This window comes from Cyrtonyx montezumae, unplaced genomic scaffold (assembly GCF_038088225.1).
Source record: "Cyrtonyx montezumae isolate F1298 unplaced genomic scaffold, pur_monq_1.0 scaffold_8, whole genome shotgun sequence".
Classification (NCBI taxonomy): Eukaryota; Metazoa; Chordata; class Aves; order Galliformes; family Odontophoridae; genus Cyrtonyx; species Cyrtonyx montezumae.
In genome coordinates this window covers 69,909,824-69,930,281 of record NW_027072089.1, presented here as the reverse complement: position 1 = coordinate 69,930,281, position 20,458 = coordinate 69,909,824, and the positions used below count along the sequence as shown (strand labels likewise).

At 37.3% G+C, this 20,458-nt stretch overlaps 1 protein-coding gene across 2 annotated transcripts in view; it reads left to right on the top strand.

Moving 5' to 3' along the window:
• The window catches only part of RETREG1 (reticulophagy regulator 1), a 52,057-nt gene that overhangs the window by 28,778 nt on the left and 2,821 nt on the right, over nt 1-20,458 (top strand). The window contains exons 1-6 of one of the 2 annotated variants that reach the window (XM_065752868.1): nt 3,461-3,663; nt 13,817-13,943; nt 15,974-16,058; nt 16,588-16,725; nt 18,572-18,636; nt 19,536-19,662. In XM_065752868.1, the coding sequence (XP_065608940.1) occupies nt 3,629-3,663; nt 13,817-13,943; nt 15,974-16,058; nt 16,588-16,725; nt 18,572-18,636; nt 19,536-19,662 (577 nt within the window). In that variant the 5' untranslated portion in view covers nt 3,461-3,628. Of the gene's footprint in view, nt 1-3,460; nt 3,664-13,816; nt 13,944-15,973; nt 16,059-16,587; nt 16,726-18,571; nt 18,637-19,535; nt 19,663-20,458 lie in introns of those variants that run through there. The other variant, XM_065752867.1, reaches the window with a different exon arrangement.

Genomic DNA, 20,458 nt, shown 5'->3' with positions numbered 1-20,458 from the left:
CCTGTTCTAGTACACGTTCTTAAAAATCGCTTGAAGCTGGAGCTGGCTAGTTCAGAGCAGACAAAACTTGTTAAATAGCATGTGAGTAAACTGCAGAAGTCCCTGCTTGCATGACTTGATGAATGCTACCATAGAATGAAAACCTACTGAGAGAAATCCAGCTCTTGCAGCTGGCTCAGGAGTCTTGAGCCACAAGGTGGAGTCTAAAAGAACATATGAAGAAGGTAGAAACACATTTCTTCCCTGGGCTGTAGTTTTGTACAGAGCTGGAAATGCCAGATAGCCTTCAGCCTGATACAGTGCTTTTGTTCACCTGCTGGTGTCCCACCCAAGCGTATTGGAAGTTGTTTTATGTCATGGAGCTATGAAATAGTTTTGAGCCATATCTGATGGACACCTCCAGCTTGGTCAGCACAAGCTCTCATTCCCTTGGGTATGGAAGGCTTAAGACTAATTAGAAATTTGTGGTGAATTTTCCAGATAGTCGTCTTTGTGATACTTGGTAAAATATTTTAGTGTTATAGTGAAGCTAATTACATGTTTATATGTTCTAAAGTCTGAGTTGCAAAAGCAGTGAACACTGAAATTGGTGGAAACCAGTCCATGAATATTAACGTATTTTATAACTGCTCTGCTTTCAAGTAACAGACCCTTGACATCTTGGTTAGGTACTCATTTAGTAGACGCTTCTAAACCAAATATTTCCATCAATAAATAAGTAAGGTGATAATATCCTCCTTTCCTCACTGAGGACATGTGAAGAGTTCCAAGGAATCATAAAAGTAAATTATGAACCAGCAGCATGCCCTGGCTGCCCAAAGGGCCAACCGTGCCCTGGGGTGCACCAGGCCTAGCACTGCCAGCCGGGCGGGGGAGGGGCTGTCCCCTCTGCTCTGTGCTGTGTGGCCTCACCTCCAGCACTGCTTCCAGCTTTGGTGCCACAGTATAGGAGGGACATAAAACTATGAGAGTGTCCAGAGGAGGGCTGTGAAGATGAGGAAGGGTCTAGAGGGTCTGGTGTGGATGCAGCTACTCATGGAGCGGAGGGGCAGCGCTGAGCTCTGCTCTGTGACAGTGACAGGGCCAGCGGGAATGGCATGGAGCTGTGTCAGGGGAGGGGCAGCTGGGGTTTAGGGACAGGGTCTGCACCAGAGGGTGGTGGGCATGGAATGGGCTGCCCAGGGTACTGGGCACAGCCACAAGAGCTGGAGTTCAAGGAGCATTTGGATACTGCTCCCAGGCTGGTCTAATTTTTGTGTGGTCCTGTGTGGAGCCAGGAGTTGGACTTGATGATCCTTATGGGTCCCTATCATATTTTTACTATCATGGTGAGCACTGTGAATTATCAAAGAGCATGATGAAAAAATGAACAGTCCACAGTATTACTTTAGGAGCACGGACTGCAACAAGTTCCAGTACTGAAGTACAGGGCTACGTAGACGTAATACTGAAAATCTCTTCAGCCTGCGAATGTGATCATCAAATGTATTAAAAGTAGGTGGTGCCACAGTAAAATATATGTGTCTATATAAAACTGTATCTTAACACATGGAAAAGAAAGAAATTAAAGGTGTACAAGGGGCTTAGTTTTGCTTTCACTTTCAGTGCTACATTTACATTTTGAACATTGCTTTTGTGTGTTTGTGCATTTAATTTATTTGATTTGATTCTTTTCCTACTTGTCAAATTTCAGAATTTTTATCTGAAAGTGAAACTGTCACAGATAAGATTTTTACTAAAGAAGATTTACAATTCAGCAGTTCTGTTGTTTTGGGATTAATCTGGAAGGAAATACAGCTCTAATTATACATACAAGTAGAAAAAAAGAAAAGAGGCCTATGGAATAAGGGTGTGTTGTTCACCGTGGAATATCTCTATTGAGCAGGACAGGACTTCTATTTATGTTTTTATAGAGAACAAATAAATATAAAATGAGGTACTATATATTTATATTTTATTTATTTAAGAAGTAGGACTTTATTCCTTTTTTTATTCTTCCTCCCTCCTGTTTAAAGTCCAGTACTATTAAACTGTTAAGTACATGACTTAAAAAGATTGAGGAAAGGTGTGGATGGGTTTAGGAAAAGGAGAACCAAGGAGAATGTGGAGAAGAGTAAGATAAGTGAAATAAGTTGTCGCTCACAGACACCTGGTGTCCCTGAGATCATTCTATTAATTACTTGCATAGTAAATGTAAGTCATGCAGGTAAACATAATGGATCTTTCAATTATGCTGTTTTGGGAATTCTTGCACTTTTTATCTTAATCTTGTGGTTTGTTTTGAAGCATTTTATATTAAAGTAAGAAGAAAGGATAAAGTCCTTAGTAGTTTTGAAAGTTTAGCAGCTTTCCTCTGAGTGCTGTATGACCTGCAGTGCATCACGTACAGCTTACCAAATGGAGGATACTGTCTGATTGGTTTTTAGTCTGACATACCTTTTGTTCCAGCTTCGATTTTTTCTTTTGAGGTGTGACATTTCCAGGACAGTTCCTCACATAGGGCAAGCAGCTCTAATCTTGCTTCCTTAGAGAGCGAAAAAGATTTCTATGCAAAGATCTTTGGACGTAATAATTGTTTGAAAATATATGAAGAACGGGTCGAGCTGTTTAATGGAAAAAGGACGCCATGTGGAGAAGCAGCACTGAGCAATGGGCTGAACAGCACAAATATGGGCTCCCTGGAGTCTTGGGCTGATGAAGCTACAAATGCTTCATCAGCACAGATAAGGTGGCTGGGGTGTTGAAATTTAATAGAAACGTAGCTGGTGTAGCTGGAGTGACAGAATCCTTGTCATGCACGCAGCCGAGAGTGATACGAGGAAAGTGATTTTGTCAGTTCAGCTTAGGTTGTTCACGAGGGATTTGGAAGTATTTTGGCAGAAAACCTATCGGCGTACCTTTCTTTATTTGAGAGCTGCAAGTATAATTTGCTGGTATCCCCATGAAGCCTGTTTCTGGTAGGCAAGCTTGGAGTCAGAACTTAAAAGCAATGCTATTAATTGTTATTGAAAACTTGTCTTTCTATTCCTTATTTGAAAATAGTGACGATGTTTGTGTTTCATCTGTGAATTAGTGGAGAAGAAATGTGACTTGCACTTTGTGGGGAGTAAAATTTGAACTTTTTACATTATAGTAAGCTCTTTCTTTTTGTACTTCATTTTTATACTTTAAAGCTGAGTGCCATCTAGCTTTGTATAATTTTGGTTTATGTTCACTTGCTTCTAAGCGAGTTGGAGACACTGAGGAAGGATGTCAGTGCAGGGAGAAAAATAAGATGCAATAACTGGTTGGTGATTCTCTCTCACATGACTGAAAGAAAAAAAAAAAACTTTGTGCTCTTGGCTGTGCCTGCTACTAAACACCCTGTCATAGTGTGCGAGGTGAGTCACAACTTGTTTATTTATAGCATTGGCCAATCAACGCAGAACGCTCTGAAATTCATTCAAGACAAGAGGACACTTAGGATGTGTTGTAAACTTTTGCTCTTTGAGCAGGGAACACTTTTCTCCGCAGCAAACAGAGCAGTTTCCTGGTTTGGTGCTTCTAAATCACACAGCAGACCAGAAGACCTTTACCTGGATTATCTAGATTGGTTTAGAGGGAGACAGTATTTCCTTTTCCATCTGAAATGCCAGACAGTGAGGACCTGGGACAAGATGAAAGGTACTGTAAATGATTCTGATGCCCTTTTCATACAGTGCTGTATAAAGCAAAGCTGCCTATAATTAATCTCTGTGAAGTCCCTATGCTTTCATACTAGGTCAAAGATTCGTTTGCTCTATGTTATAAGAGATCATATAACTCTTGAGGGTTTTGCCTGCAATGCTAATATAATGCTTCATAAAAGAGGAGAAGGATATCTTAATACATAGTGGTTAAATTGTACATCTCTTGTATAATTCTTAAACTAAAGCTAAATGGAGCCAAATACTGGGTGATTTCTACATGTCACTTTTCCCAAGCCCTGGGACAGCTTGCAAGTCTCAAAATGTCAGAGAGGCAAATAGTTTATGTGGAGGCACGTACTGACAGAACCGTAATTCATTACTGTGAGATAGGGCACTGTGGCCCTCTGAGGTATGTCAGTCGTTTTTAAGTTTAATTTTTATCCCAATTAGTTATAGAAACCAACGAGGAAGTAGTTGGACTTGAAACTTCAGAGCCATTTAACTAATACGGTTTTCTCAACAGTGTTCTAACACGTTCCTATGGAGATAAATATGCTAAATGCATTCAGCTAAACAGATTCTAAAATAGGTATTTAAAAGCAAATATTATTAATATTTGGCTATGACAGACCTTAGGATTTAAGTTTCTCTAAGTTCAAACTGTGTAGTGATGATTTTCACTTTTTTGATGCTGCATAAAATGTTGGCTTCAAAACAGTGCTTGTTGTATTTAAATTTAAACATTGTGGATGTGTTTCCAATATGTATGGAATGCATCTTTGGAAGGTGGGTGGACAACTTTCTGGATGTCTGTAGTGGATGAGTACGTTCAGACATTGTCACCTAACTGGATGAGTGTGGGTGAATGAATCCCCAGTGGCATAATTGGGTCTTTGCAAGGGTGGGGTCACCTACACACTTCCGTTTGCGAGGATCTAGGTTGTGCCCTATATATGGCGTAGATTATAAGTAATTGCAGCACTGGGTAGCACATCTTTTTTTCCTTTTTAATGAAATGTTGACTAAATATGTGATAGCTATGGAAGTGTTAATAGCTATTTATTAAAAACTGTTCAGCTGAATCTCCAGCTGATCAAATTGTATATTTTTCAATACAGGAAAATAGCAATATGCATGACACATTGGAAAAAAAAAAAAGAGGATTCAAATCATAGTCAGTTTATTTTTATTTTTAATTTTGGATCAGTTTTATGAAGGACATGCATCGTGTCCTCCCTTGGAAATGTCTACTTGAATACAAGATGGGAAGAAATGTTAGCAGCTGAGAAAATAATATCATAATTTTGATTTTTTTGACGTGCAATGTTTATCAGCATGTAAGAGGATGCAATTTCTATGCAAAGCATGCACACTCTGTCACATGGAACTTCCTTTGTTCACAGTTGTTTCTCTATACAGGTGTGGAGCAGGTTTTGGCAGTTAAATAAGAGGTGATATTAGGCCCAAACCTCTAAGACTTCCATTTTATGAATCAGAGCTTTTTTATTAAAAAGAACAAATATTTCTTAAGCAGTAACCTGAAAAAGTATGATAATAGGGTCTGTTCTTCCTAATTATTGTTTCTCTAAGCACCAGTAAATGAGCTGGTCCTGATCCTAGTCTTCCATCCTTTTGTGGCTCTGCTGCTCAGCAGCAAAATTTGAGAAAATAGTCTCATCAAAAGGTTCTTACTTTTTGGAATGAGTCTGCCTTTTTATCTTGGTGGTAACAATTAAGATATATCTCAAGGTCATTTTTACAGGTGTGATAATGATGTTTTATGGAGGTCAGAATATTTTGGTCTTTAAAAAGAAAGACACTTGTATTTTTGTAGAAGCTGTGAGCTTTGTTTGCTAATTGGTTTCAGCATGCTGCAGTCTTCATATTCCTCAGATACAACTGAATACTTCATACATATTCTTCCCTTTTGAGATCCTGTCCCACGTTTGAAAACACTGTGTCACTGGTATATTTTATGAACATTATAGCATTGTCATTCAAGGTGTGGCATTGGTCAGTAGTTTGTTAATCGTACTGTGAATCCAGATATATAATAACCAAAGGAATGTGTGCACAAATACTTCTTAATAGGAATATGATAGTGATAGGCTTAAGAGTTGTGAAGATCAGGTGCCCACTTCTGCTTTGTCTGTGTGACCCAGGTTGTAGCAGATAGGAAACGGTGATCAAAGATGTAGTCAAAGGTCAAGGACTGAAGTAGTTTACCATAACAACAGTATTTTCGCAATTACACTCAATAGTTGTGTGTTGTTTTTTTTAATGAGAGCATCAAAAGAAATGACAACTTAGGAATCTAATAATGGTCAAGAATGTATTAAAGGCACTGTGAGTACAGCTCTTCAGACATGTACTGAAGTGTAACTGCCTGTATTAGAGCAACGTCTTTGTTGTTGTTCTGTGCTTATTATCAAAAAGGATGGTGCACTAAACTGTTAGCCAGGAACCTTTTCTGACTTGGATAAAAACAAGATAAAACACTGTTATTTTGACCTGTATTATGAACTGGTTGCTTTTGAACTACAGTCTCAGTGCCTGACCTCTGTCTCTGTATGTTTGGACTTAGGAAAAATTGAGTACCGGTTTAAAGTCAAATCTGCATGTTATTTAATTACTGGCTTGTAATCATGTAAGAGTACTTGTGTCTTCTGCTAATATTAGCTACTAAAGAGGAAAGTATTTGATTTTGCTTTAATTGTTGGATTCGGTGCACAGATGTGAGTGGAGCTGTCAGTAATGCATCAAAGCAAATGGCCACTGGTTTGTACTGTCATTGAAGCCAAATGAAAACAGTCAGAGTGACATTCTTCATAGAGTTAAAACCACTTTGTGATACCATCCAGAAAGTCATGATGATATTTTTGCAAATTTAAAAGTATTCTCTGTTTGGCAGTTGAAAATGCAGTTTTCCTTTTTCATGTAGCTGCTCTGCAACTCAGTGAATGCTCAGCTCATTTCCTAGCTGTTTGACTTTGAGAAGCCTTGAACTAGAAGCATCACAGCTGAAGAATGTGTAGGCTGAAGGAAGAAGAGTTGAGTGTGTGAAAAGGGTTAAAAGAATTGACTTTGAGAGGAGAAAAACAAATGTAAAAGAATTGCTTCCAACAAGTGGGAAGTTATTTAAAGTTCAGCAAGCAGAACTTTATGCTCCTGTTGACAGAAAGAAAACTTCCTTACTTTTCTAAACAAAAATAATGTAATAAAAATACCTCTTTCACATCACCAATTTCTGTGATGGTGATGGGAGGCTGACCTGGAAGATCCCAGCCCTTGTACTCTTTTGCTAAAAATACAGCAGCCCACAAAGAGTAGTAACAGCATTATAGTTTCTACTAAATAGAAAGCGAGTCTGTAATAGTATTTATGCAACTCTGAGTCATTTTCATGCAAAAGGCATCTAAAGAGCCTGTGCTGATTTAGTAAATCATGACTTTTAACTAACAGCACTTGACTGTCAGCTTGCATTTCACATTCTGGATGACCTCAAACTGGAGTAGCCAGTATTCTTCTCAGGAGAGCAGGGCAAGAGTAGTGTGGGCCAAAGGAAATGTTTCCCATCACAGCTGACCTGTCACTTTGCTGAGGAGAGTCAGCATAGAGAAGCTGCACAGGGGAGTGCCCCACATGTTAGTAGCAGTATATTTGCTAATCCAGCTGGACATTCAGCAGAAAGCAACAACGCTTAGGAAGATCTGCTGTGTTGAAGATTGCTGAGCTTGCTAGTTTGTATTCAATCATTAAAAAAAGAGACAGTATTGCTCCTTGAACAACACTTTCTAAGGCACTGTTCTTATACTTAAATGTAAGAGTTGAATTCAGTTCTAGGACAAGATGAATTTCCCTCTCTCTTTATGGAGTGTATTTTTATAATGATAGTATCGCTTTCTTTTTAAGACAAGTTTTTCTTGATGAGCAGTATGGAGGAAAAGAAAAGATATTTCTGGGATCGGTATGGCTTAGCAGCACAGTGCTGATAAGTTGTTCCCACGTGAGCTGAAGAGGACAAATACTGTCACGACTTTAGTTTAACACGCTGTGCAGGAAGCTGATAGACTCAGGGATGAAAGGTTGCATATATTTTGTTTTGTTGACAGTCACATGTGTTGACCAGGCTGCTGTGCAGGCCCCTGAGAAAAGCACATCCTGGCTTATCACATGCTGGTCATTTAAACATACTTACTGTACTGCAATATTACCAAAAATAGCTATAAAAGGGGACGTGCTGTTACTGAAAGCTGTCAAGTAAGGCTTTTGTAAAACTACTTCTGGTACACCTTCCTTTCAAAATAATAATAATAATAATAATAATAATAATAATAATAATAATAATAATAATAATAATAATAATAATAATAATAACAACAACAACAGCTGTTGCTAAGAAGCACAAATTTGGGGTGTCAGGGAACACCAATGAATGTTCAGAATCAGATCAGTTTTAAAGTTAGAGCATCAGTGTCCCATGCTGTTGAATTAATCTAAGTCTTAGAAATTGTGTATTTGAACTACAAGAGAGATGATAATTAACAGTGTTTTGCATTGGGAAGTGTTGGAGTTACTCTTCAAAGCTGATTTTTTTTTTAATGAAAATTTCATTTTGCACATTTTAAAGATTCCAAGTGTGCCTAATCCTCAGTAGTGAAAGGATGTTGAATGTGGTTGCTTAAAGGATATACTTGACATATTATCACACTGAGCCTTTGCAATGTTTACTGATTAGTGATGAGAAATAAAATGCATATAGCTATCAGCAAGCTGGAGAGATTCCTCTAAGAAATACAGACCTTTTAACCAAAAGTTTTAGGATGAATGTTCTCAATGAAGTGTGAGAAGCAGTGTATTTCTAGATGCTTGCTCTATTCCTCATTCTTTCAATTACACAAATAACTTCCACGGATCTCTTTGAAGAAAGTAGAATTTTACACGATGTCCCAATGATTCATTTAAATAGCACGTTTTGTTGACTTCATCATAGCCACATGACACAGAAATAATTATTTTAGTATCCTTAACTATTGTGGAGGATCCAGAAGTGGCAGAGGTTAAAACACAACTCTACATAAGCTCCTTTTAAAGTAGCCATGTTGGTCACTAAGGCGCTATGCCGTGACTTCAGTGGTATTTGCTATTATGTCTTTCCATGCAGTGCACATAGCATTCACAGATTAGGTACATTGTAGTACACTAAAGCCCATCAATACTGCATTATTTTCTACCACACTCTTCAGTGATAGGATTTTGTCATTGGTTCTTAGTTACACTTGTAAGTTGCACTTTTTCTACTATGTCACATTTTGGAGAATGAAAGATGGTTCTTTTAATTTTGAGTATATGATCACCTGAAATCTAAATTGCAGGGACAGAGAGGCACATGTAAGTATTTTTCACAAACATTATCTAAATACCATTTAATATCCATTATCTCTGTGCCTGAATAATATGGAAGACAATTTTTTTAAATACATTTTTGGCACAGATATATGCCAGGTATGAAATGTTTGTTTCAAAGAAGGGTAACTGCGTCATTATAGTTATAGCCATATTACCTATATTTTTATTTACATCTCTCTGGTAATTTAACTTTGAGCTCTTCCACCCGGACAAACAGATTCTAAGTTACAAAGTCTGCACCGAGTTTGAAGTGTGTGTGTTTACAGCAGGGAAACCAAGCAGGTTTGGAAGCACTATAATTACTGACTTCTCTGTTTATGTAGGTGCAATCCTTCAGTTGCTACATCACGGTCTGCTCTGTGCCCACTGCAGTTCTGAGTAGTGTGTATATGTGGATATATTCAAAACCATGTACACATAATTAAAAAAAATCCAGCACATCACGAAGAGATCTTGAAACCAGTAACATGAGAGCTGCTGACCTTTCTGAGAGAAATGTGATGGGGCTTTGCTCGAACAGATGTCCAGCTACAAACTGAGAGTATGACACCATCAGTCATATTTAGAGAATGTAATGCCACTGACTCTTCTGGCCAGTGTTTGTGACTGTGATGGGTTGAAGCATCTGGGCAGGGAGGATGTGTTTTTGTGCAGCTACTGGGAAACAGTTTATATATTTGCTCCATTTTAGAAATGATGTAGTAGTTAGTCAGAAGGATATGAGTAATTGGTTTTCTCTGAATGTCTTCAATTTTCCTGATAGCTCAAGCATAGAACATAGTGCTTTATATAAAAATATGGTAGGAGAGTATAAAATCTTCCTCCTTCTAAACGGTGGCACACAAAAACTGTAAAGCTGTTCCGGCACAGCTGTCTACTTACATCCTCAAAGAGACACTTCGGAACCTCGGAGTTCCAAAACCTGTTTTGTCAGGAAAATAGACAGGGATTCACGTTTAAGTCATTTATTAAGGTACTGTAAGTAATGTTATGCTGGAGTACCTTCTGATGTTCTTGGTTGATTGATGTAATGTGCTCCACATTTATTATCTGCAGCACTTTACAGATCTCTTTTTTTTCCTTTTTGTCTTTAAACACAATGACTGAGAAGCTAATCTGGAGTATGCATTCTTCAGTGCCTGTCAGCTTTTGTTCTGATGTAGGTGTAACCTTTATCTGTTTCTACTAGAGCATTCAGAAAGCTCTTTACCTTTGCATGCATACAAATACACTCTGGTGAGCACTGCCATTCATGTGGGCCCATGGAACAAGGGACCACAGAGTCAAATGTTGCTGGGGCTGACAACTGATAGAAGATGTGAGCAAAAAGAGGCATCCTGTGCATCTGACTGTTGAACTGAAGATCAGCAAACTAACCTTCAAACAGTTCTAGTTGTCCAAGATCAGTACAAGACCTATAAAGAGTCCCCTGGTGTTTCTCCTAACATAAAGAAGCACGGACACAGGAGAACACTCAAAGATTTCTCATGGTTTCTTGTAGCTTAATGCAGCAAGAAAATGACAAATATTCTGTGAATCAAACTTAGCAGTGGGTTTGTAATGCTCTGAGGCAAACTTCACCTGCAGAGTCCTCTCCCTGTGCTTGGTTTCTTCTTCGTCAGTGCACCACCAGCTGACCACAGACCCAAGGCATCTGGCAGTGCATTGTATCTGCACTGCAGCTCACATTCCTCTTCTCAGTCTGGCAAAAGAGGGAAGTGGTAGCAAGCAAGAGAAGCAACTCCAGAGAACTTTCCTCACATGCGACATTTTCCTGCATTAACTGTGTATTCCAGTTGTTACTGTTGGTCTCAGTGCCTTGTAGTGTCTCCTCCACAGTGATCTATATTTTCTTTATATTGATGGTTATAGCATATATGAAAATACTCTGCATTGTTATTGCAGTTAATGCCTTCATTTTTAAATATTTTCTTCTGCTTTTGCAATTAACTTTTGACATTAGTAAACTGCCTACAGTTGTCCTGTGTATTTCAAAGCTCTATTTTGAGAGCAGACATCAGTCGTGTCCGTTTTATCTCTTCCGTTAAGTTCCACTTTAATTGCCAACAGTTTTAAATAAAGACCGAAGTCTGTGAAATGATTTTGTAACTGTCACAATAGTAGTGCTCAGTTCTAGAATAAACAGGCAAATCTTCAAGTGCGTATCAGTGCTGTGTTAGGCTGGAAGCAGTGTTTCTGTAAGGAGAACAGCCTACCTATAAAATATCATTCTCATAATACAGAATTCTAGCATAGTACTTTTCTCAAGACTCCAACCATCGGAGAGGATGGACACTGAAAGCAGTACTGTGGATGTGTTGAGAGCACAAAGTTCTTTGTTACCAATGTTCCTAATTGTTCCTGTAGTGTTTCTGCTGCATTCTGCCTGTGTTACTGAATGCATTTATATGTCCTCTGTCAGAGGCAAGTACCTGCATGCACTGTCCATTTGCAGCTGGCAAATGTATTTTCTCAGTCTTGGAGAACTCACCTCATATGAGACATCAGACTCTCATCCTCTGATCTTCAGATACACTATTTAAAATGACTAGGTTTTTCTTAAAGGGGAAGAGCTCTCTCTCCAAATATTCTGTAACATGAGAGGTGATCACACTACTGCAATACAGTAATAAATGCTATACTGTAATGAATAGTAGAATGATGCCAGGAGTAGGACAGCAGTTGCGTTTTGAACTTTGATTGGTTTTACACCATGGCCAATACTTTAGTTCTTCTAAAAGTTGTGTTCTTTCTTTCACTATGCGTCCAATAGTTTGAATGGGACTCCCTGTCCTTCAATGCTATTTATGTTCTGCGTAAAATGGTTTCCAAACCTTACCCTGCCACCCATGTTGCTGTATCACCACCTTGTGGTGAAGCTGCTGTGCAGTAAATGGAGGCAGAGGTTGTCCATGTGTGTAAAAAGATTTTTTTTGACTGAAATGCTTTAGTAGAAAAATGCTGGTACATAGATATTGATGCTACGTATTGGAAAATAGGAGAAGATGGTTAATCTCCTTTACGTTTGCAGAGCTGGTTCAGAATAATTGAGAAGTCTTCAGTGCAGCAGAAAATAAGATATGTAACATGCTCTTGTAAAATACAAATGGATGTCATGCACAAGCAGGAAGAAGGTTTATTCCTGGCTTATAACTAAGTATGTAAAAATTCACCAATTTAAGTGCAGGCAACAGCTGGACCACAATGTACAATTCAGCAGAAGCCTGCAGCCAGGATATAGGATATATCTGATATCCTAATATATTATGTAGGAGAGTGCATTTTTTAAAGAAAAGGTAGAGTTAGGCTCAAGTACATTGCTAAATTGGATGTCAGAAATGTTTTCCAGATTTTGGCTGAAATCTTAGCTACAAGTTTCAAGGAGAGCTTAAGAACTGCTGAAACACTGGGTTTGGAATTCAGAGTTCAGTTTCTTCTTTTATCACGGTTTGTAGACCATATGGTATATCCTTTGGGTTATCCAACTGGAAATATATAGTGGGTTTTTTTTTTCCCCAACTGGAAAATAAAGTGAAATGCACATTTCAGCATATATTTCGTAAGCACGTGAATGGCTTTGTTATTAATCTGTGACCAGAGATCTGAATAGCATAATCTAGAGCCTTTCTTCACATTTGACAACACAATGTACTAAACCATGTGGGATGCATTATTCTATGTGTCTCATGATTTGCTGATCAAGGCTGCTGCCTCATTCAGGCCACTTGACCATCCCTTTAGTGCCAGGATAGCACCCTGCCTGCTACCAAAACTGTCTGAAAGTAGCAGCATATAACTTCAGCCCTGCTAAGGGGAAGCCTATATTTTTAGGAAACATCAGCATATCTCTTGTAGTCCAGTGCAATTATACATATAACTTTGAAGTAAATCACTCCTTGAATTCCACTCCATTTTCCTTCAACCATTATCTCCTCATTGCTTTTACTAATAAGAGCTGTGTCCTCACAGCTTTTTCTGTATAGTCTCAGAAAATGAAAATAACACGAGGAGGCAACATTTTTAAGACTTTCTTTTTTAACCTTAGGGTTGTGTGGGTTCCTGCAGATTTGTGAACTCACTCCTAGGGATCTGTGAAATACTTTGGAGGAAAAAGAAGCCTATTTTGGTAGGGATCTGTGTACCTTCTGAGAAGTGTTAGGTGTTAAAATAAACGAAAACTCAACAATGTAATTGTATGTATACACCAGTAAGTCTGTCATTGGTGGGAACAAAACTCCAGAGTAATTGTGCCATGAGGCTCAGCAGACTATGGACAGCAGTGCTGTTGTATATGTGCATTCATTCTGAGAGTGCCTCACAAACATACAAGTGTGTGTTCAAATACTTGGAAATCTCCTTAACTTTCTTTATATCAAGAAGTGAGGGATATTATCAAGTTTATATTCCAAAACTTAATAAAAGACAAATAAGAATGAACATAAATCATAGCTCATAAAGTATGACACAGCAGTAGGTTAGTGTGTGTCCTGTAGAGGGGCTAAGCAAAATCAAACAACTGAATAACTTTCTACTGAGAAAGGTTAAAATTCTTATGAACTCTTATAGCTTGTACAATATATAAAGAAAAAATATGTATAAATCCATTAGATAGCCGAAGGCTGTATATTTCCAGCATGGTTAGTTTGGAAGCCAGTAAGGCTTCACATATTTTCAGCCAGCTTCAGTATTCACATGAGCTACAACTAAAGTTGTTGTATATTTCTGTTCATTTTGCTCAGCTGGGAAGTCATCAGTTCCAGACAAGACTACAGACCCAGAATAAATCAGTGCCTTTCAGAAGCACTGATGAATTTATTTGTATTTCTTCAAGAAATGTCTCACTTCAAGGAACAAAACCCTGGCAAGGTAAGAACTGCCAAGGAGCGATGATTTGATGCTGTTGGGTGCAAAGGTGAGATTTAAAAAAAGGAAAAAACACAGAAAAAAAATGAAAATGCATATTATGGAGCATTCAATCATGAGTTAGTCTCCTAAGTGCTACCTGTGTGCAGAACATACAGGTGGACAGATGATCACTGAGAAAAGGTGTCCATGGTGAAGTTCATTAGCAATAAAATCCTGCCCTGTTAGCTGCTGGAACCTCACCATTCATTCTGTGGAAGGGAGATATAAAGCACTGCTATTTTATAAAATCTATAAAAAGTGATCAGTCAGTCAATCAGTCAATAACTGCACCATTTAAAAAAATTGTAGTTTGCAGAAAGGGCTGTACCGTATGTATGGAATAATTCTCCATATTGTAATAATTTTTATTCTATACAGCTGTAGTTGCTGTTTTTCTGGAAAAACTGAGCTGGAGAACGCAGTTCATGAAGTGGCAAGCCAGAGAAGTTTAGGGTGAATACCCCAAAAGAATAGTACCCACACAAAGTAATGCAGGTGGACAGTATATTTTTGTATGGCTTATCCAGATGATATAAAGACAACCAGTAAACAAGGAAAGACTCACCTGTCACTGACAGTCGAGGCTTGCCTGGAACTCCATAGGGGAGGTGGTTCAGGCCCTGATTCAACAGTTCCCATACAAGTAGGTTTATTCTTTTCTGACAGAAAGAGGATGGTTACGTAGTTCTAGTCCAATGTAAAGCAGCATTCTTCTTCAAAGAAGAAAAGTAAATAAATGTAGTAGCATATAGTGGCAACATCACTGGGAAAACGTAGATTTCAGGGAACCATAGAATGGCCTGGGTTGAAAAGGACCTCAAAGATCATCTAGTTTCAGCTCCCCTGCTGTGGGCAGGGTTCAGAGCCACATCCAGCCTTGCCTTGAATGCCTCCAGGGACGGTGCATCCGTAACCTCTCTGGGCGTTTTTCACTTTTACATTTTTATTGCTAAACATAAATATGTAGAAGGAGAAGATTAGGGTATTTAATTTCTTCTCTTTTGACTGCAATTAAATATACTATAAAATTCTTCATGAATGCCCTTAAGAACAAGCAAATTGGAAACATGTAGTAGCACACAAGAATATTTGGAGTTCAGACTGAAAATACCAGTGAACACCAAGATCAAATACATTTCAAAGGTATATGAGTTACAAAAATACAAAAAAAATTCTCTGACTAGGATGATAGGGTTGTGTTTAAAAGAAGTAAGTAAGGTAAGGAAATACAATACCAGAATACACAGTACCATAATTCTGCTGCGTAATAATATGACAGAGTAGCTATATCCTTAAGATGGATCTAGTCCTGACTTAGAAAAGTTGATTTTGACAGCATTTTTTTCTTTGTTTTCCTGACCTCATTCTCTGAGCCATATCACTATTTTGCAGTTTAGTTATAAGCAGATTAGCACAGATGTTGTGTGCAGAATTTCTTTGAATGACCAATTTTGTTGCAATTCAACTCTAAAGCGAATGAATTTTTACTATAAACATTCAATGGATCAGTATGGGATGTCAGTGTGACCAGCAAGCATCAGAACAAAACGCTTCTATGAAATAATACAACAGAACTATACAACTTATAGAAGGATTTCTTGCTTTTTTGGAGATATGTATTGTAAAATTGAAGCTAGTGATTTGTTTTGTTTCTTGTGTATTGAGTGTTAAGCTGTTGTTGTGTAATGAAGGCAAATTAATTTCTCATCATTTTAACTGAGCTTGTAAATAAAAATAGCATATTATTATTATAGAAAAGGAAGTATATTCTAATTAGCAAAAAATGCATTGTGTTATGCTTATTTGCACAAGAACTGTTAAAACATATTCTAATTTAAAAGGAAAGAAGAGAAAAAAGCCCAAACCTCTATATTTCCGCTGCGTCCTAGATTCATTTGAAGTGCAACATTCTGGAGAATTTTTCTTTGGAAAATGATAGAAATATTTATAAAAATAGAAATAGTAATGGCCAATTTTCATGTCTTTGTCAGTTTTGCCTACTAGTCTGCAGTGTATGTACATTTTTCACTGTCTTGGGAAGTTACATTCCTGGAGTTGTCCTCTCCTATGTCTTGCGTAAGTATGGTCTCTTTTTCAGTCACAGTTTCTGTATGAGGATTATTCATTATTTGGTCTCTGTATAGGGAGTATTTTTATTTATTGTTATACGTACATGCATGTATGCACATGTATATATGTAAATTCTGACAAATGTCATTAGCTCTTTGGAAGTCAGCTTACAAGCTTTTTCAGCTTCTTGATTCTGATGTGATTTTGCATAGCCATGTGTCTCAGATAGAGATGTCAAAATCAGACTAAATCAAGATGATGATAAATGTTACAGTGATCAAAAATTGTTCCTCACTGGAACTAAGAAGGTGACACTTGGTATGAATACCATAGTGTTGTTTTGTGATGAGTAAGAGTGGCTCCCATAAAATGGATTTATTAAGGGTTTGCCAGACACAGGCATTTCAAAGTGGGCTATCTTATGCAAAATTAATTATATTATGTAGAATTGATAATACAGAGCACTGTTTAATCTTTATTAACTTTTTTATAAAGCAATATTTCAATGCATTTTCTCTTTCTGCCTTTATCACAGTATTGTGTGCCTTTTTATGTCCCTTCCTCAAGTGCAATGAATTTGGACAAAAATTGTGCAACAAAGTTAAGTCTGTTCTGACAAAACTAGATTTTGGAATAGTGGAATACATCAACCAGAAGAAAAAAGAGAGATCTGGTGAGTAAGTGCAGTCCCAAATAATGCATTTCTGTATGCAGAGACCACCTTATTTGCCTTGAAAACAGTTTGGCTTGTCCTGTTAAGTCAATTGTGAAGATGTTTCTTAATTTGAACCTGGCTATCTTTCTTGGCTTAACGAATACTAATGTGTGTCATACATCTAGGTACAGTAAAAAAAAAAAAAGAAGAAAAGATTTAATTGAAGGAAACAAGGCAGGATTGATGGTTCTTTTCATATGTGATTGGCTGTACTGCTTGTAGATTTTCAGAAAAAAAAACCTACTTGATGTTGAATGAATGGTATGAACTATCTATTTCTATTTAGATAAGACAAACTCATCCAGGAGAGAAAATCACTCAAGAACACAAAACTGTACATCACAGGATTTTCAGTAAGAGACTGAGCTCTGTTCTAGCATCTGTATCTGCCTTGTTTTACTCACATCAGCAACAAGAAAAAAAAAGGTGTTTTCTTCCCCAGATACTCAGTAAGCATTTAAGAATTGTAGTAGGCCATTAGCTGGAAATTATTCAAAGTTTCTAGTCAGACCAGGAAGAAGTCAGCTTAAAGTCTCACTTGAAATCCTTATAACTTCAGAAACCTTTATGTTTTAAGTAATAAAGCTATTTCAGGAAAAAAAGAATTAAGTGAATGAGGTTGTCTTAAGTTTCTTTTTTGTAAGCACCAGTTACGATCATTAAAATTCATAGCTGTAGCAATTGTTTGCAGGTAGCTTTAAAGTGTGTATTTCTTAGAGCAGTCAATTGTATACTTTCCTGTTCCTAAACACAGTGAGAGGAACCATCTGCATTTTTTGTTAATCTCTCAGGTAGTGCAGTAGTTGTTGGAAATAAGGAATAATGCATTGAACTGTTTCTTTCATGCATTCTTCCACTTTGTTCTAGCTTTAAGTGGATCTGTCAGAGAGAGAGGTTAGGCTGCTGTTTCACAAATTTCATGAGCCAGTGCTGGGAAAATGGGCCAGTTTAGAGTCACTCTTTCCTGTCTCTCATCCTGGAGTTTTATTTAACCCAGACAATCTCCCTGCCTCGCTTCACCACTTGGCTTCAGCTCATGAGTACACACATCCTTCTACTGGCACAAGAGGAGAAGCAGCAAGTTGCAAAAACGGTCAACCAACAGTAACATGACTGTGCTTTCCAGTGATACTGGCTTATATTATGTTAAAATATTCGCCAGATTATTCTCAGACAGAGAGGAAATTAAGTGAAAATCGTGTTTCGGTTTGTCTGCTAGGAGCAACATTCTGCCAGACATCAGAGGATGCTTTGTATGCACATTTGCATATACATTTTATGCATTTGCATATAAATATTATGAATGCAGAGTAATTGGGTGCAAAAAGAAAAGAAAGATGGTGAGGAGGAAGGAAGACTTCATGCAGAAGTTATCCAGAAAATTGTATGTTTTCAGATATAAGTATGTAATGTGCTGGAGTAAATGCACTGCCTATTTTAACAGTGTGTTGCAACTGCACCTTGTACTGGCAGCATAATTTAAAAGATAAATATATATTGTAGAGGACACATTATGTTAATGTGACCAACAGAGGCTTCTGAAAGAAGTACAGTACAGGTAAATGAATGTGTTTGAATGCATTTCAGAGCAGCATTCTCTCTCCTGCCTTGGCTGCTGCACAGTATATTTTGATAGATATCTAGCTTTTTACCCAGCCTTTTTTCTCGCCTCCATAACATATTACATAAATGATACCTATATCAACAGGTGGCAGTTTGCTATACTGCCTAAATTGTGTAGCAGAGAGCACACACAGAACCTGAAAGTCCATTGTCATGAGTAGGATATTTTTTTTTCTTTCAGAAACAGCAAAAACAAAACCCACAGAAGATGACAGTGAATTAGACATATCAGCCCTGTGTCCTAAGGTGACGTTTCTTCAGTCAGCCTTATCTTTTTTTTTTTTAATCTATATAGATAATATCCAGACTACTATCTAGATAAATGTGTGTATTTTTTTTTGGCTGTAGAATGATTAAACCAGAATTTCACAGCAAAGGGGACTGTTTACATTTGCAAAAGAGAATTTGCAGCTAATTTTTTTAAATTAAAATATAGAAGGGAAATGCATAGAAATTCTGTATAATTTGTAATATACTTGGTTAATCATTTGTTGGATCATTTGTAATGGTAGTATAAATAAGTATATTATCTGCAACGTATTTCCAAATATGTATGAGAACACTCTTTCTCTTAATATGTATGGCAGACTATTTTTTCCATTATTATCAGAACATCAGTTGTTAAAAAATAAGATACATTTCTAGAAATTCATACACAATATTGGATCAGTCATGTGTAGAGCCTGACTTTAACAGTGATCACCTTGAAGGAGTTTTAATATTCTGAAATATATATATATAATAGAATAAAAAAATGTAGCAGGCATAATTGAACATGATGAATTTCTGAAGGATAGTGAGTTAAGATTTGGCTGTTTTTCAGTTAATAAAATGTTCTTGTTTTGATTTGTGTTTATGCATTTATTTATATTTATGCATATGTTATATTTACAAGCTTATTTTGATATCATTACAGTAAGATATTACATTCAGAATGAGTAATTGGAATTTCCTATGCTTAGCTGAATACGGTCATGAATTAAGAAGGGTAGCTCATTTCTAAGTCTTCTGTACCATCGTTTTAATGTTTCTACCATTAAAACTTAAACAGGAGACAATGCATAGTACTGCGATATGCAGGATACTTCTTTTTCAGTATCTAAACATTGGCTTCCTGTAGTGTGAATTTTTGTATTTATACGTAGGTTAGTCCTGCAGTTGTTGCCAAAGAGCTGTCAGTGTCTGACACAGATGTATCAGAAGTATCTTGGACGGATAATGGGACCTTTAACTTATCTGAGGGGTATTCTCCACAGACAGACACATCTGATGGTATGTAACAGCTTTATCTGTTTTATCAACCACGTGCGATCTTGTAAGTTACCTGAAAACTACTAGAGAATTTGAGAACAGAAGTGTTTGGCCTTTTTGGTTTGTTTTCTTTTGTTTGCCTATTTGTTTTTCAGTACTGAATTTAAATTTCATTCCAATGTTTATTTTATTTTGGATACACCTCCTATAAGAACTGTCTCAATCGTGAAAATAATGAAGTACATCACTAAGCATCTAGATCTATAAGTAGCAGTGAGTAAAACAGATGCATCTGAAGATGTGCCAGATCTCTTCTGCCAGACCTATTAAGGAAGTGAACATTTTACGTTAGTATCAGTTCATTCAGGAAAGAAGTGTATACTTTGTATGGTTAAACAGACAATTAAAGACACTTAGTCTTGAGCCTAAAGGAGACATGAAGACCAAGACTAGGAAGGGATCCTCAAGCACTTGTCTTTGTCTTGTCTGGGTCTTGAAGTTTATACTCATTACAGACCAGCATTCAGTTAGTACTAAGCCTGAAAGAATAGCAAGAATGATGGTATTTTGGTGCAGTCTTGTGTGTGGATTTGTTGCTTTGCTGATCTTGCACCTCTCTTTTAAGTTCACTGAAAATGGCAAGTGGGGTGATACTACATATCCACATTATAAGGGCCAAATTAATAATGTAAATTATTTTGTTAATATTTCAAGTTGTAAGTAGACTGCACTACATGATCATAGAGTTGTAAATCGGAATGTCTTCAAAGCTGCTTTCTGTCTCATTGCCCTCAGCTAGTACCGCTGCACTGGTTAT